Source organism: Rissa tridactyla, chromosome Z (genome assembly GCF_028500815.1).
Source record: "Rissa tridactyla isolate bRisTri1 chromosome Z, bRisTri1.patW.cur.20221130, whole genome shotgun sequence".
NCBI lineage: Eukaryota > Metazoa > Chordata > Aves > Charadriiformes > Laridae > Rissa > Rissa tridactyla.
Window position 1 is genome coordinate 77,804,528 of NC_071497.1, and position 15,476 is coordinate 77,820,003.

Sequence of the window (15,476 nt, forward strand, 5' to 3'; positions counted from 1 at the left end):
GATCCATCCAGTGAAATGCACAGTGCTCGTCACTCACCCCCACGCCTCAGGACGTCCTCAACAAAGAAAGAAAGAAGGGTTATTGTAGTAGGTGACTCCCTTCTGAGAGGAACAGAGGGTCCTATCTGTAGACCGGACCCATCCCACAGGGAAGTCAGCTGCCTCCCTGGGGCCAGAATTAAGGACATACGGAGGAAACTCCCTTCCCTGGTCCAGTCATCAGATTACTATCCGCTACTGATATTTCAGGTAGGCAGTGACGAAGTAGGTACCAGAAGTCTGAGGGCAATGAAGAATGACTTTAAGGCCCTGGGACGGCTGGTTAAGGGATCGGGAGCACAAATAGTGTTCTCCCCTATCCCACCATTTGCAGGGGTAGACGAGGGGATAAATAGGAGGAGCCAGCAAATTAACTCCTGGCTCCGCGACTGGTGCGTCCGGCAGGACTTTGGCTTTTTTGAACATGGGCTGATCTACAGGAAACCAGGCATGCTGGCATCAGGCGGGGGAAGCCTAACCCGAAGGGGAAGAAAGAGACTGGGACAAGAATTAGCAGGGCTTATACATAAGGCTTTAAACTAGGTTTGATGGGGGATGGGGACGAAACCAGGATCACAAAAGTGGTGCCTGGGAGCAACATAGCAGTGCTCATGGGTATAAGTGATAGCAAGGTCTTGCAGCCTGTCTCAGCGATGGTGGGGGATAGTGAATTGTGTGGCAGCATAGACACAAGGAGTAGTGATAATTTGGTAACTACAGTAGTGTCCGAGAATGATCAGGTGCAAATCAGGGCCTGTCCCCCCAAGAAAGTGGTAGGACAATTAACCCAACTGAAGTGCATCTACACTAATGCACGCAGCATGGGGAATAAAGCAGGACGAGCTGGAGGCCATCATGCAGCAGGGGAACTATGATGTGGTTGCCATCACGGAAACGTGGTGGGAAGACACACACAAGTGGAGTGCTGTAATTGATGGCTACCAGCTTTTCAGAAGGGATAGGCAAGGGAAGAGAGGTGGTGGGGTGGCCCTCTATGTTAGGGGCGGTTTTGAATATCTGGAACTCAACACCGTGAATGACAGTGTTGAGTGTGTATGGATAAAAATCAAGGGGAAGGCCAACAAGGCAGATATCGTGATGGGAGTTTGTTATAGACCCCCTAATCAGGATGTAGAAACTGATGAAGTATTCTATAAGCGGCTGGCAGAGGTCTCACGATCATCTGCCCTTGTTCTTGTGGGGGATTTCAACTTCCCGGATGTCCGCTGGGAATACTACACAGCAGAGAGGGAACAGTCACGGAGGTTCCTGGAGTGTGTGGAGGACAACTTCCTAACACAGCTGGTGAAGGAACCTACTAGGGGAAGTGCCCTACTGGACCTACTGTTTGTTAACAGAGAAGGTCTTGTGGGGGATGTAAAGGTTGGAGGTCGTCTTGGGCAGAGTGACCATGAAATGATAGAGTTTTCAATTCTTGGTGAAGCGAGGCGGGGAGCCAGCAAAACTGCCACCTTGGATTTCCGAAGGGCAGACTTTAGCCTGTTTAGGAGCATGGTTGAGAGTGTCCCTTGGGAGGCAGTTTTGAAGAGCAAAGGTGCCCAGGAAAGCTGGTCATACTTCAAGAAGGTGCTCTTAGAAGCACAGGTGAAGGCCATCCCCATGTCCCGAAAGACGAGCCGACGAGGAAGAAGGCCAGCCTGGCTAAATAGAGAGCTTTGGCTGGACCTCAGGAAAAAAAAGAAGGCTTACATTCTCTGGAAAAGGGGCTTAGCAACTTATGAGGATTATCAAGATATAACAAAGCTATGCAGGGGGAAGATTAGAAGGGCCAAAGCTCAATCAGAACTCAGCTTGGCCACTGCAGTTAAAGATAACAAGAAGAGATTTTTCCAGTGTATCAACAGAAAAAGAAAAACTAGGGAAAATATAGGTCCACTGATGAATGAGACGGGTGCCCTAGTGGTGGAAGACACAGAGAAGGCAGAGTTACTGAATGCCTTCTTTTCTTCGGTCTTCACTGATAAAGCCGTCCCTCACGCATCCCATACCCTGGAGTCAAGGGGGAAGGTCTGGAGAGAGGAAGATTTTCCCTTAGTTGAGGAGGACCGGGTCAGAGACCACTTGGCCAAGCTGGACATTCATAAATCCATGGGCCCTGACGGGATGCACCCGCGAGTGCTGAGAGAGCTGGCAGATGTTATCGCTAGACCACTCTCCATCATCTTTGAAAAGTCATGGGGAACAGGAGAGGTGCCTGAGGACTGGAGGAAGGCTAACATCACTCCAATCTTCAAAAAAGGCAAGAAGGAGGACCCAGGGAACTACAGGCCGGTTAGTCTCACCTCTGTCCCTGGGAAGGTAATGGAGCGACTCATTCTGGATGTCATCTCCAAACACATAGAGGAACAGGAAGTTATTGGAAGTGGTCAGCATGGATTTACCAAGGGCAAATCATGCCTGACCAACCTGATAGCTTTCTATGATGTTATAACGGGTTGGCTGGATGAGGGGAGACCCGTAGATGTCATCTACCTTGACCTTAGCAAGGCTTTTGACACTGTCTCCCATAACATCCTCATTAGGAAGCTGAGGAAGTATAGGCTAGACGAGGTGACAGTGAGGTGGATCGAGAGCTGGCTGAGTGACAGAACCCAGAGGGTTGTGATCAGCGGCACAGAGTCCAGTTGGAGGCCTGTAACCAGTGGTGTCCCTCAGGGGTCAATACTTGGACCAATTTTGTTCAATATATTCATTAATGACCTAGATGAGGGGACAGAGTGTATCCTCAGCAAGTTTGCTGATGATACCAAGCTGGGAGGGGTGGCCGACACTCCGGAGGGCCGTGCTGCCATCCAGCGTGACCTGGACAGGCTGGAGAGCTGGGCAGAGAAGAACCTAATGAGGTTCAACAAAAGCAAGTGTAGGGTCCTGCACCTGGGAAGGAAGAATGCCAAACACCAGTATAGGTTAGGGGCGGACATGCTGGGAAGCAGCTCTGAGGAGAAGGACCTGGGGGTCCTGGTAGACAGCAAATTATCCATGAGCCAGCAGTGTGCCCTTGTCGCCAAGAAGGCCAATGGCATCCTGGGCTGCATAGGGAAGACTGTGGCCAGTAGGTCGAGGGAGGTCATTCTCCCCCTCTACTCTGCACTGGTGAGGCCACAACTGGAGTACTGTGTCCAGTTCTGGGCTCCCCAGTTCAAGAGGGACAGGGAACTACTGGAGCGAGTCCAGCGAAGGGCAACCAAGATGATTGTGGGACTGGAGCACCTCCCTTATGAGGAAAGGCTGAAAGAGCTGGGACTCTTTAGCCTGGAAAAGAGAAGGTTGAGGGGGGACCTGATTAATGTTTACAAGTATCTAAAGGGTGGGTTTAAGGAGGACGGAGCCAGGCTCTTTTCAATGGTTCCCAGTGAGAGGACAAGGGGCAATGGGCACAAGCTAGAACATAGGAAGTTCCGTTCAAATACGCGGAAAAACTTCTTTACAGTGAGGGTGACAGAGCACTGGAACAGGCTGCCCAGGGAGGTTGTGGAGTCCCCTTCTCTGGAGATTTTCAAGACCCGCCTGGATGCAGCCCTGAGGGATGTGCTTTAGGCAATCCTGCTCTAGCAGGGGAGTTGGACTAGTGATCTCTAGAGGTCCCTTCCAACTCTGAAGATTCCGTGATTCCGTGATATTTCTTCCACCTTGGAGGTGTCAGCAAGGTCCAGTCAGACCACCAGGCCCCCATCAAAACCTCTGTGGTAAAGAACAAAAGACAGGTCATTGTCTTTTGTTGACAGGTCAGGGCTCCCCGGTTCAAGAGGGACAGGGAACTGCTGGAGAGGGTGCAGCAGATGTTATCTAGCAGATGTTATCGCTAGACCACTCTCCATCGTCTTTGAAAAGTCATGGGGAACAGGAGAGGTGCCTGAGGACTGGAGGAAGGCTAACATCACTCCAATCTTCAAAAAAGGCAAGAAGGAGGACCCAGGGAACTACAGGCCGGTTAGTCTCACCTCTGTCCCTGGGAAGGTAATGGAGCGACTCATTCTGGATGTCGTCTCCAAACACATAGAGGAACAGGAAGTTATTGGAAGTGGTCAGCATGGATTTACCAAGGGCAAATCATGCCTGACCAATCTGATAGCTTTCTATGATGTTATAACGGGTTGGCTGGATGAGGGGAGACCCGTAGATGTCATCTACCTTGACCTTAGCAAGGCTTTTGACACTGTCTCCCATAACATCCTCATTAGGAAGCTGAGGAAGTATGGGCTAGACGAGGTGACAGTGAGGTGGATCGAGAGCTGGCTGAGTGACAGAACTCAGAGGGTTGTGATCAGCGGCACAGAGTCCAGTTGGAGGCCTGTAACGAGTGGTGTCCCTCAGGGGTCAATACCTGGACCAATTTTGTTCAATATATTCATTAATGACCTAGATGAGGGGACAGAGTGTATCCTCAGCAAGTCTGCTGATGATACCAAGCTGGGAGGGGTGGCCGACACTCCAGAGGGCCGTGCTGCCATCCAGCGTGACCTGGACAGGCTGGAGAGCTGGGCAGAGAAGAACCTAATGAGGGTGTAGGGTCCTGCACCTGGGAAGGAAGAATGCCAAACACCAGTATAGGTTAGGGGCGGACATGCTGGGAAGCAGCTCTGAGGAGAAGGACCTGGGGGTCCTGGTAGACAGCAAATTATCCATGAGCCAGCAGTGTGCCCTTGTCGCCAAGAAGGCCAATGGCATCCTGGGCTGCATAGGGAAGACTGTGGCCAGTAGGTCGAGGGAGGTCATTCTCCCCCTCTACTCTGCACTGGTGAGGCCACAACTGGAGTACTGTGTCCAGTTCTGGGCTCCCCAGTTCAAGAGGGACAGGGAACTACTGGAGCGAGTCCAGCGTAGGGCAACCAAGATGATTATGGGACTGGAGCACCTCCCTTATGAGGAAAGGCTGAAAGAGCTGGGACTCTTTAGCCTGGAGAAGAGAAGGTTGAGGGGGGACCTGATTAATGTTTACAAGTATCTAAAGGGTGGGTTTAAGGAGGACGGAGCCAGGCTCTTTTCAATGGTTCCCAGCGACAGGACAAGGGGCAATGGGCACAAGCTAGAACATAGGAAGTTCCGTTCAAATACGCGGAAAAACTTCTTTACAGTGAGGGTGACAGAGCACTGAGTCCCCTTCTCTGGAGATTTTCAAGACCCGCCTGGATGCAGCCCTGAGGGATGTGCTTTAGGCAATCCTGCTCTAGCAGGGGAGTTGGACTAGATGATCTCCAGAGGTCCCTTCCAACTCTGAAGATTCCGTGATTCCGTGAAAGGGCTACAAAGGTGATCAGGGTACTGGAACATCTCTCTTATGAAGAAAGGTTGAAGGACTTGGGTCTTTTTAGTCAGGAAGAAAGACGACTGAGGGGGGATCTTATCAATGCTTATAAATTCTTAAAGGGTGGGTGTCAGGAAGATGGGGCCTGTCTCTTTTCAGTGGTGCCCAGTGACAGGACAAGGGGTAACAGGCACAAACTTGAACATAGGGAGTTCCATCTCAACATGAGGAGGAACTTCTTTACTTTGAGGGTGGCAGAGTCCTGGCACAGGCTGCCCAGAGAGGTGGTGGAGTCTCCAACTCTGGAGACATTCAAAACCTGCCTGGATGCGTTCCTGTGCAACCTGCTCTGGGTGACCCTGCTTTGGCACAGGGGTTGGAGAAGATGATCTCCAGAGGTCCCTTCCAACCCCTATCATCATTCTGTGAACATGCACTGGGAAAGGCTAGAACATTTGAAAAAATCTGAGACAATTTGCCTTAAGAGCATGAAACCCTGAGAACAGGACAGAAGGGTCCGTGTTGTTAGCCCAGTAGCAGGACACAGCACTCCAGTATCTTCAGACAGCTTGATAAGTCTGGTTCCCACTCGCTTCAAGCCCCCAAAGTCTTAGATTCCGTTCCAAACCCCTGCCAACACAGGCCTTGGAGGGAGATAAGAGGCCTCTGAGGTCACTGTTGTACATCGGATTCACAGTTACCTGACATTTTGGGTAGGGTTCCACCTCTCAGATGGCAGCTCTCCACTTTGTGGGTCATCTACAGGTGGGTGAAGAATTGAAATACATACATCTCCATTCTGCAAGACAGAAACAAAAGTTGAGAATAGCTTGGCTTGAGGCAGAGGTCAATGACTCAAATCCAACACTCTGACTACATTCTGAGCAGTTTAAACTTGTGGATATGAACACCCCGAGTGCCAGTAGAAATATGCAAGAACTGGTAATGGTTCTCAATTCTTCCTGGGTCTACTTATTTATACACTCAAAAGTTTCCCTTGCTAAACAGGGTTAGTCCGAAAATTAGTACAAAAGAAATCTCAACTCAAGAAGTTTAAAGAATGTAGCAAAGCAAGCAGAAATAGTAATAAAGTCCCATAAAACTAAATTGGTCTCCAGACAGCAAGTACTGTCACAGTGATAGAAATGAGCTTTAGTCACAGGAGACCCAAAGTAGGGTTAAAAAAGTTTTTTTGTTCCCAGCGGTAGCTCAGTTTGCTACAGGAATTTTTGAATTGAAGGGTTTAGCATTCTCCGCTAGCTCAGGTATCAAAACAATGCTTCTCCTGGGACAGAAGGGGGTTGAACAGATGGCACGGGGCAGGCTCACACTCCTCCCCTAGGACACAGATGTTTGAAATATCAGGTGAAAAAGCAGGAGACACTCTCTGAAGGTTTCACTGAAAATCCCTTCCAGCATGCAAGAGGAAGAATATTTTGGCAGCATATGGAAGCCATACAGCCACGTAATCCTCAATCTGTGTTTTACTCAGTGTTATAGCCTGAATATAGATTTAAAGCTCCATAATGTCTGCCATTTATAAACACTTTAAGAAGCCTGTAAAACCAATTCTCCACCAGCAACAGCCCTCTGACACGATTACTTTGTAGGAGTGCTGTAGCAGTATTCACCACAGCTGATGTTCTCCACTGAAGCTGACTCCAGGGACTCATGGGGTCCCAATGCCTTGCTGCAGGATGGGGTGAAGGTGCAGATGGGGCTGGGGGCCAGCCAGCAAATGCTGGCATCTCCACGCCCTGCTGTCTTGCTGTCTCTTGCAGCCGGCCGCTGGGATGGCTTACAAGTTCCTAGAGGCAGCCCCACACCTTCAGGTGGCACAGCCTCAGCTGACAGGCAGCGCTCACGCTGTCCCTTGTCACCCTGACCCAAGGCACAGGTTGATGACAGGAACAAGAGAGAAGCTGTGGATCAGCTCTGTTCAAGATTGTAGGCTGCCAGCTCCCCATCTGGTCTCAGCTACTTCCCAAGGACCCTCCAATGCTGCTCAATGCACAGAAGCCAGAGTACAAAGCAGTGCTGCTCACAGTGATAGCATCCGTGCCTTTGAGCCCAAGCCAGTGATCACAGCTACAGATAGCAGCAGCTCACCTGAAGGGCCTCCCAAACATTTCAATTCACCTTGATTAGCAAGGACAATTGTTTTAAGGCCAAACGAGATCCTACTTCAACATTGGAAGCTTGTGATGATTGTCCAGATTTCAGTGGCTCATTAACCCTGCCAGGTATGCTAATCTAGCAAGTCCTCATCATTTTGAAGCAGGTTTTTTTTTGGTGAAGAACACAACTACACACAGCAACACGGCACCTGGGGCTGCTGAATAGCCAAGTATGCACTTATGTTGCTGGAACAGTTTGCCATAACAAACTGTTACACACTCAAACTCAAGGCAGTTTCCTTTTTAGGACTCAAACAGGCTTGTGCAATCTAGAAGTACTTTCTTAACATCATTTTAATGTGAAGTTAACCTTACTAATGTTAGATTAGGTTCACAGCCTATTCTGGTTTAATAATTCCCATGAGTTTAGCCAGTTTTTCCTTTAACCATCTCCTGGGAGAATGCAGCACTGGTGGCCAGGAGAAAACATCACAGCACTTGGGGGAAGTTCCTCGAGTGATTAGGTCAGCAGCATGTGGAAAAGCAGATATCTGGCAATATGAAAATATGGAGTAAAGCAAGGATGTGATAAGTTTCCCCCTTGCAACAATCAACCTTGCATGTTTGGGAATTCAAGCAGGGCACCACTGCATTACAGAGTCCGGAAGGGTAAAGGTATCATGGGTCCTGATGAGATCAGCACAAGATTTTAGGGATCAGTGTAGTCAAGGGGAAAGCCCTACATGGATTTTTGAAAAATATAAACAAGGCAGATATGGTATTCATCCGCCAGTGGGAAATAGCCTATACTTCTAGTAGGACTGAGAAATGTTATGTCATAAAAATAAAGAACAAGTAAACACAGTTTTACCAAAAATTCAACTAGATGACCCACGTAAACTGGAGATGGGGAAAACACACAAGTTACTCAAGTCTCATTGCTCAGAACAGGAACATCATCCTCAACCTCTCCATCTGGTCCTGACAGCAGATTCTGTAAACTGCTACCTTCTTTCATCTTCCTTGCACTAAAAGATTTTTTTCCCCTCCTCCTGACAAACCCTCAAACCTCAAGCCCTTTGCTGATTTATTCTCAGTTTCATTTGGAGTTATCCCAGTGCCTTATCTTCATTGCTTAAATGTTGTTTCCAAAACAGCCTGCAAGCTGCTTCAGATTCCCTCAGCTCCAGGAAATACTGCTACGAACACAAAGTACAAAGCTGAGAGCTGGAGTATTTGAAGAGTAACCCCAAAATACACCCATCAAATTTTGGGTTAGTTTCTCCTCCTACCTTTAGTTGTTTCTAGAGCCAATTTTTCGTCTTTCCCACCAGGACAGGGAGAGGTCCCTTCCAAGACTCGTTTTGTACATACCATTTTGGTAACCATTTCTCACTCACCTCCTGTGTGAGAATTTCTGGATTCAGAACAACATCCACAGTACGAATCTGCAATAGTCTGCAGGTCTCAAAGTTGTCTATATTTATAGATCAAACTCCCATGTAACTGAAATAGATCCTTAAAGAGAAACACCACCCTTGGTGACATACAAGATTCTGTGCAAAGTCCAAAACTCAAGTCAGAAGACTGTCAGATGACTGATTTCAGGATGTCCCTGGGCTTAGGGAAATCCTCCTGAGCATCCAGTAATTAAAGCTGATTCTATCCTGTTTCGCACTGAAGTTTGGAGAGGCCTTTGGCCATTTATTACTAAACCATCAGTGCTAACATCGGAAGCACACTTATTCCATGCTGGACATTTAGGAGCAACAACTCTCAGAAAAGGGCCTTCCAAGCCCAAGGCATCAACTAAAGCCATCGTTTGTTCACAGCAAGGAAGAGAAGTAGCATTCCTGTTTTGAAGTGGGCCCAAGAGAATGCTGCAGAATCTCCTACAGGAAGACCTGTGATAAGGTAACAGAGCTGCACCAACAGGAACATTTTGAAAGGCCTTTAGCTGCTCAAATATTCAACTAGTAGTCCTAGCAGGCTGATACTTGTCTAGGATATACAAAAATTAAGCAGGGATTTGACTGGCCTCCATTAAAAGTGAAGTTTTGATCTAAAAACAGACTTTCAGCTTTCAAAAATAGCTCTATGAAATTTCGTAATTTTGAAGTGATTGCTTCTATATAAAATCATTCTCCTTCTGGCCCTGCCACACAGTTGTACCATTATAGACCTGACAGCCCACAGCATCACCCTCTGAACATGACCCATGTATGCATTGAACTAAGGGCCACTTCAGATTGGCTAACCAGTGGGTAAAGACACAAGGGTGGGGCAGAGAGGGAGAATCACCTCCCTCGCCCTGCTGGCCACGCTTCTTTTGATGTGGCCCAGGATGTGGTTGGCTTTCTGGGCTGCAAATGCACATTGCTGGGTCATGTTGAGCTTCTCATCCACCAACACCCCCAAGTCCTTCTCCTCAGGGCTGCCCTCAATCCATTCTCCACCCAGCCTGTATTTGTGCTTGGGATTGCCCCGACACACGCGCAGGACCATGCAGTTGGCCTTGTTGAACTTCATGAGATTTGCATGGGCCCACCTCTCAAGACTGTCAAGGTCCCTCTGGATGGCATCCCTTCCCTCGACCGTATGAGCCATTCCACACAGCTTGGTGTTGTCAACAAACTTGCTGAGGGTGCACTCAATCCCACTGTCTGTGGCACTGACAAAGATGTTAAACAGCACCAGTCCCAGTACCAACCCCTGATGAATGCCACTCATCACTGGTCACTTGGGACATCAAGCCATTGACTGGAACTCTTTGGCTGTGATCATCCAGCCAATTCCTTATCCACCGAGTGGCCCACCTGTCAGATCCACGTTGCTCAGTTTTAGAGACAAGGATGTCCTGCGGGACAGCATCAAGTGCTTTGCACAAGTCCAGGTAGACGATGTCATTTGCTCTCCCCTTATCCACCAACACTGTAGCCCCATCACAGGTGGTCACCAACTTTGTCAGGTATGACTTGCCCTTAGTGAAGCCATCTTGGCTGTCTCCAGTCACCTCCTTATTTTACATGTGCCTTAGCAGATGTTTCCAGGAGGATCTGCTCCATGATCTTGCCAGGCACAGAGGTAAGACTGACTGGCCTGTAGTTCCCCAGGCCTTCCTTTTTATCTTTTTTAAAAGTGGGGGTTATGTTTTGCCTTTTCCAGTCAGCAGGAACTTCACCAGACTGCCACAACTTCTCAAATATGATGGATAGAGGCAACTTCATACACCAGTTCCCTCAGGATGTGTGGATGCATCTCAGCAGATCCCATGGATTTGTGCACCTTCAGGTTTCTTAGATGGTCTCAAACCTGATCTTCTTAAGTATCATAGTAGGGTAAGACCCTCCCCCCCACCAGCCCTGAACTAAGAATCCCCTACAATTGACAACGCTCGAGGCATGGCTCTTTGGCCCCCTGCTATGCTTGCAGGTATGAGATTTACTCCGTCCCTTCCTACAAGAACAGCATTTCTTACAACATTTAGATTTACCTGTTCAAGCATGAAGCTAATATTTAACACCAACAGCTAACCACTTCAGTTATGGCTTGAGACATTTAGTACCTTCAATGTTTCCAGAAGTTTAATGAAGTAGAAAGCCTTCTCACAGGCCTGAGAAAAATTTAAAAAAGTGCCTTACCTCATAAATGTTGGGGTGCCACATTTTGGTCAGGAATCTGAAGGTAGGTGGTGAATATGGATAATCAATAGGAAATTTAATGTGAGCCTGGAAAAAAAGTAAAATATTTTAGTTACCGAAACAGAACAAAAAAACCCCAGATCAACAAGCAATCATTACAATGTAAGACTGGAAAAAAACAATTTCAATTAAGGACATTAAATAGTTTATTGTATATAGCAGTGCCCACGTGACCCCACAGTGTAACTCTACACAATTTCCTATGAGTAAAACACTGACTGAATAAGAAAAATTGAAACACCAAGACTGACCTGGGCTGGTAATGCTCAGAAAACAAGCCAAAAGGCATTTAACATGTCCTAATGTAAGAAGCACGATCTAACAACTGTTCTTAAAACACAGTAAAATAAATTTGAAAAGCTTGAGCTTAAGATACTACTGCTGTCTTTCTGGGTTAACAAGCAGGCTAAAAATGTCTGCTAAGACAAATAGACCTGTTTTATATTTGCCAGTGCAAATATTATAAACTACTCTTTCTTTGCAGCAAAAAGTTTTATTAGATACTTGCTCTGCTGAGATCCAAAGTTTTTTTGCCTTGTGCGACAGTTAGGGTGGTCCATCTACCTGCGTTCCTAATACTACATTTCTTGCCACCAGAAGCATTCCAAGTCTGAACACCACGTGTGTTTGTTTAATAAATCAGTGCAACTCGATGAACTAAATACTGATGGGCAATGACAGCAAAACACTTCCAGTGCCTCTGAGGTCAACAGCCAGCTGTGGGGCAAGACTCACAGAGCTGAGTCAGTTGTGGGAAGACTACAGAGATCCCAGCACTGGGTATTAACTTCTGTGCTGTCCTGCCACCCACAGCAGTCAGAAAAGCCAGCCAGTAGGAAAGAGGGCTGAATCTGGACTGACAAAGTGCCAAAACCACTGCCCTCTGGAAGGGGGAGTCACACACCGCTTGCTGCACTGTGGAGCACAAACCCTTCCTTTGGCACTTCTCAACCCTCCAAGAAAGTCCCACGACAGTCTTGTGTGGGATCTCCAGAGAGAGAAGCATCTCCTGGGCCCAGCACCACAGCCAGGCTCATGCATAGCTGAGAATGCAGGAAGAGATCCCAAAAGCAAGACACATGGTGAGAGCAGAATTCCAGGCCACCCCCTTTCACTTAAGTATCTAACCATGCTACTTGGACACAGGGTGCTGACCTTGTTCAACAGGACAAACTATGGGAAGTTTTATTCACAGAAACAGAGGCAGGCAACCAAACAAATTGAATTACAGAGCTATTGAGTACCTGGCTACAGTTTTACTCATAGATCAGCATATGCTTTTGTCTTGCAGATCAAATTTTATGGGGCCAGAGTGCCAGGTAACCAAGAAAAGAAGGTTTTCTGTTCACCTTTATGAAACAAATGCAGCAGCTCACGTGGCTGTAGGTTCTGCACATGCCTGCTAGTAATACTGACTGTGTGCAAGTATGTTGCAGCAGCACTGAGTCCTCATCTCACAGTCATTTGCCATGGCACACTCACAACCAAAAAATTTACGATCCACATAAACAATCCTAGCCCACAGTTTGATGTCAGTTACATGAATGGCATTGCTCCAAGAAGAGCAAGAGAATGCCTCTTGTCACCATACCACCACAGAAGAGAGCAGCTGCTGCAGTGAGGACATGCCTGGCTCTGCAAGGTGCCACCCCGCACTGGGAGCGGAGCAGAGATTTACCCGGGGCAGAGCAGATTCACTTCAGCTCACGTAGCTGCAGACTCCTCCAGACCACTGGGGTTTTCCCATGAAAGCCCATTCCTGTGCTTACGTGCAGTTTCATGAGATCTAAGACATACAACAGCCCAAGGACAGAGATTAAAAATGCAAGAGACAACAAAACTTAGGGTTGAGCTAGCTACAAGATTTCTTGGCAGAACCCATGCACCTTCTACACATGTATAGTTTTTAGGTGATCAAAAAAGCATACTGCCAGTAGTGTACCAGCATTACCACGATTATAGCCCACATGCATGGGTCAAGGAGCTGAGGAAAAAGGTCTCACTCCTCTCAGTAAAAACCCTCTGCTCTCAAATTGAGGGTTTCGTCTCAAGAAGACCACTGCAAAGGCTGAGCCTGGAGCACCAGCTATGGTCTCTGTATGTGATGTAGACTCATGCAGAAGCTGTAGATCGTGGAAGACTGTTTCAAACTTCTAAATCCTGTTTTGCAGCCACAACTTTTTAATAGAAGAGGGCTACCTGCCAGCCTGCAATGTCAACCATTACAGAATTAAATAAAGCTGGCGTTTTGCCACATGAAGGATGCTTCTTGAGCTCTGACACCAGAAAATGCAACTGGAGAGAGATTAGAGAAACCTTTTTTTTCCTCACATGGAAGCAGCCAAGACAGCAGCTTGCCTGTAACCAGTTGCATGTTTAGAGAAGTCAGAGTCACATTACTTGTTGATAAGCCATTTCTAACTAGCCTGTAAGTATTTAGTACACTGAGATTCTGTACTGGAGCATAAGGCAAGTGAAGCCTCTCTACAAACCTGATTTCAGAGCCAAAAGCCACCAAACTAGGAAACTCCGCATTACAGGCAGGGATTTTTTCAAAACAAAAAAAAAGCATTACTTTCAGGTCCCTATGTTGAGATCATTCAGAATTTGAAAAGTGAAACCAAATGTTTTGCCGGGGCACTACAAACAGATCCCAGAGAATTACTCTGCACCTCTTCTGTAAGAGAAATCACAGGAAATGATGTAAACCCACTCTGCTCTCACTGAATGCTATTTGAGTTTCTGAGTGGGTTGAGCAAGCCAAGAATTTCCAAGACAAGCTGCAAGACTGCCTGCAAAGATGCAGCAACAGCCATGATTACAGGTCAGTTTTTTTACTGAAAGCCCAATTCTGAACATTTTAAAAAACAAGATGGAATTGAGCAGTAAGCTTATTTTTTAAATAAAGCATTGGCTCACAAAAAGATTCCACACACATACAATTTCATTGACGTAAGGCAAATCTGAGCTTATTTCTGGCAAGTTCAGCCAGGCTGCTAGGTACTAGAGTGGCAGAGTTTTAGGGCAGCTTGTTATTAGCTTAATTACAGTCAGAAAAACTAATTTAGGAGGACTAAAGATGCAATTCAGTCCCCCACCTACAAGTACCCAACCCATTACTGCATTCACCATGTGCTTGACTCCACTAGCTGACTTTAAACTGAACAGAGATAATCCTATTCCAGTGTCCTGATTTTAGCCACCTGCTTGCCATGGCTCTGACACCACTAAACATACTTGATAGCCAGGAAGGTGGAGACCACAGTCATCAACGCATTCCCTCCCTCCGCAATTTATAACTTGTCATACTTACAGTCCATAGAAAAAAACCTAAACTCCTCTGCTGTTACACTGAATAGGCCAGCCCTTTGCATGCATTTACAGCTACTGCACAAGAACTTCAACCTCTTAAATTACACCACCACACATTTTAAGTATATTGCCACCAGCACGGTCACTTTGTTTCCCATTTTACTGCCTTGCTCCCACGCATCCTCAATAGTGCCTGCTCTTCACACTTGTTATTTTTCTTCTATTTCGATAGGGCAAAGACATAGTGAAATCTACCTATGCCAGAAAAATAAAGTCTTTACTAGATACTATGTTATTTGACTGAAAATACAAATGTAATGTTTCTACCAATCACTGAATTAAGTCCTGATTCAGTCTCTATGAGTAACTACTACAGTGACTCTGTTTCTGGAGATCTTGCCGTGCACTTGACTCAACACTGACACATTAATAACATCTCCCTCTCAGTGGGGAGCATTAGCACAGGCAGGACTCCCTCCTGGCTTCAGCTGTCTAGAAATTCAGTATTAATTCCAGCCTAGCTGTATATGATGCTTCTGTAGTCTGACACCGATTTCTTCCACTCCTCTCACGCTGACAAAACCTAGATTCCTGATTTTTAGGCAGCAAGGGTAGGAATGGTGAATCCGTCCTATCTGCCCACTGCAGAGAGGCAATGGGGGGAAGAGCACACATTTCCTGGAAAGCCACCAGCATCACAACTGACCTGGTTTGTGAAAGTCAGGAGCAACAGCAGCTTTTACAGCAGCCAACAGAAACTGCAGCTGTTTGGTGTTTCTGGAAGTGCCAGTTAAAGATCATTTTTATTTTAAAACATCACAAGCTTAATGTAAGCCCTGTGGAAATGCAGCATCAGGGAAACTGAGCATCCTTTGCAAACTGCATTTAAGATCAGATGCAAAGGAAGTATTTAAGTTTTTAAACTATTTTGTGCTTTTTCGTAATTATCTGCCGCAGCCACCTCACAGACAAGCTCCTGCTGACTCCGCATGCAGGCATCACTAAGGTCTCCTACAGATCACCCACCCTGCTAAGAGTTAC

General features: G+C 46.9%; 1 protein-coding gene across 1 annotated transcript in view; it reads right to left on the reverse strand.

Annotated features, from left to right (window-relative positions):
- The window catches only part of LOC128902326 (ubiquitin-conjugating enzyme E2 R2), a 69,279-nt gene that overhangs the window by 17,439 nt on the left and 36,364 nt on the right, over positions 1–15,476 (reverse strand). Inside the window, exons 2-3 of the mRNA XM_054185115.1 lie at positions 11,064–11,150; positions 6,007–6,104 (exon numbers count right to left, since the gene is read on the reverse strand). Coding sequence (XP_054041090.1) covers positions 6,007–6,104; positions 11,064–11,150 — 185 coding nt within the window. The remainder of the gene's footprint in view (positions 1–6,006; positions 6,105–11,063; positions 11,151–15,476) is intronic.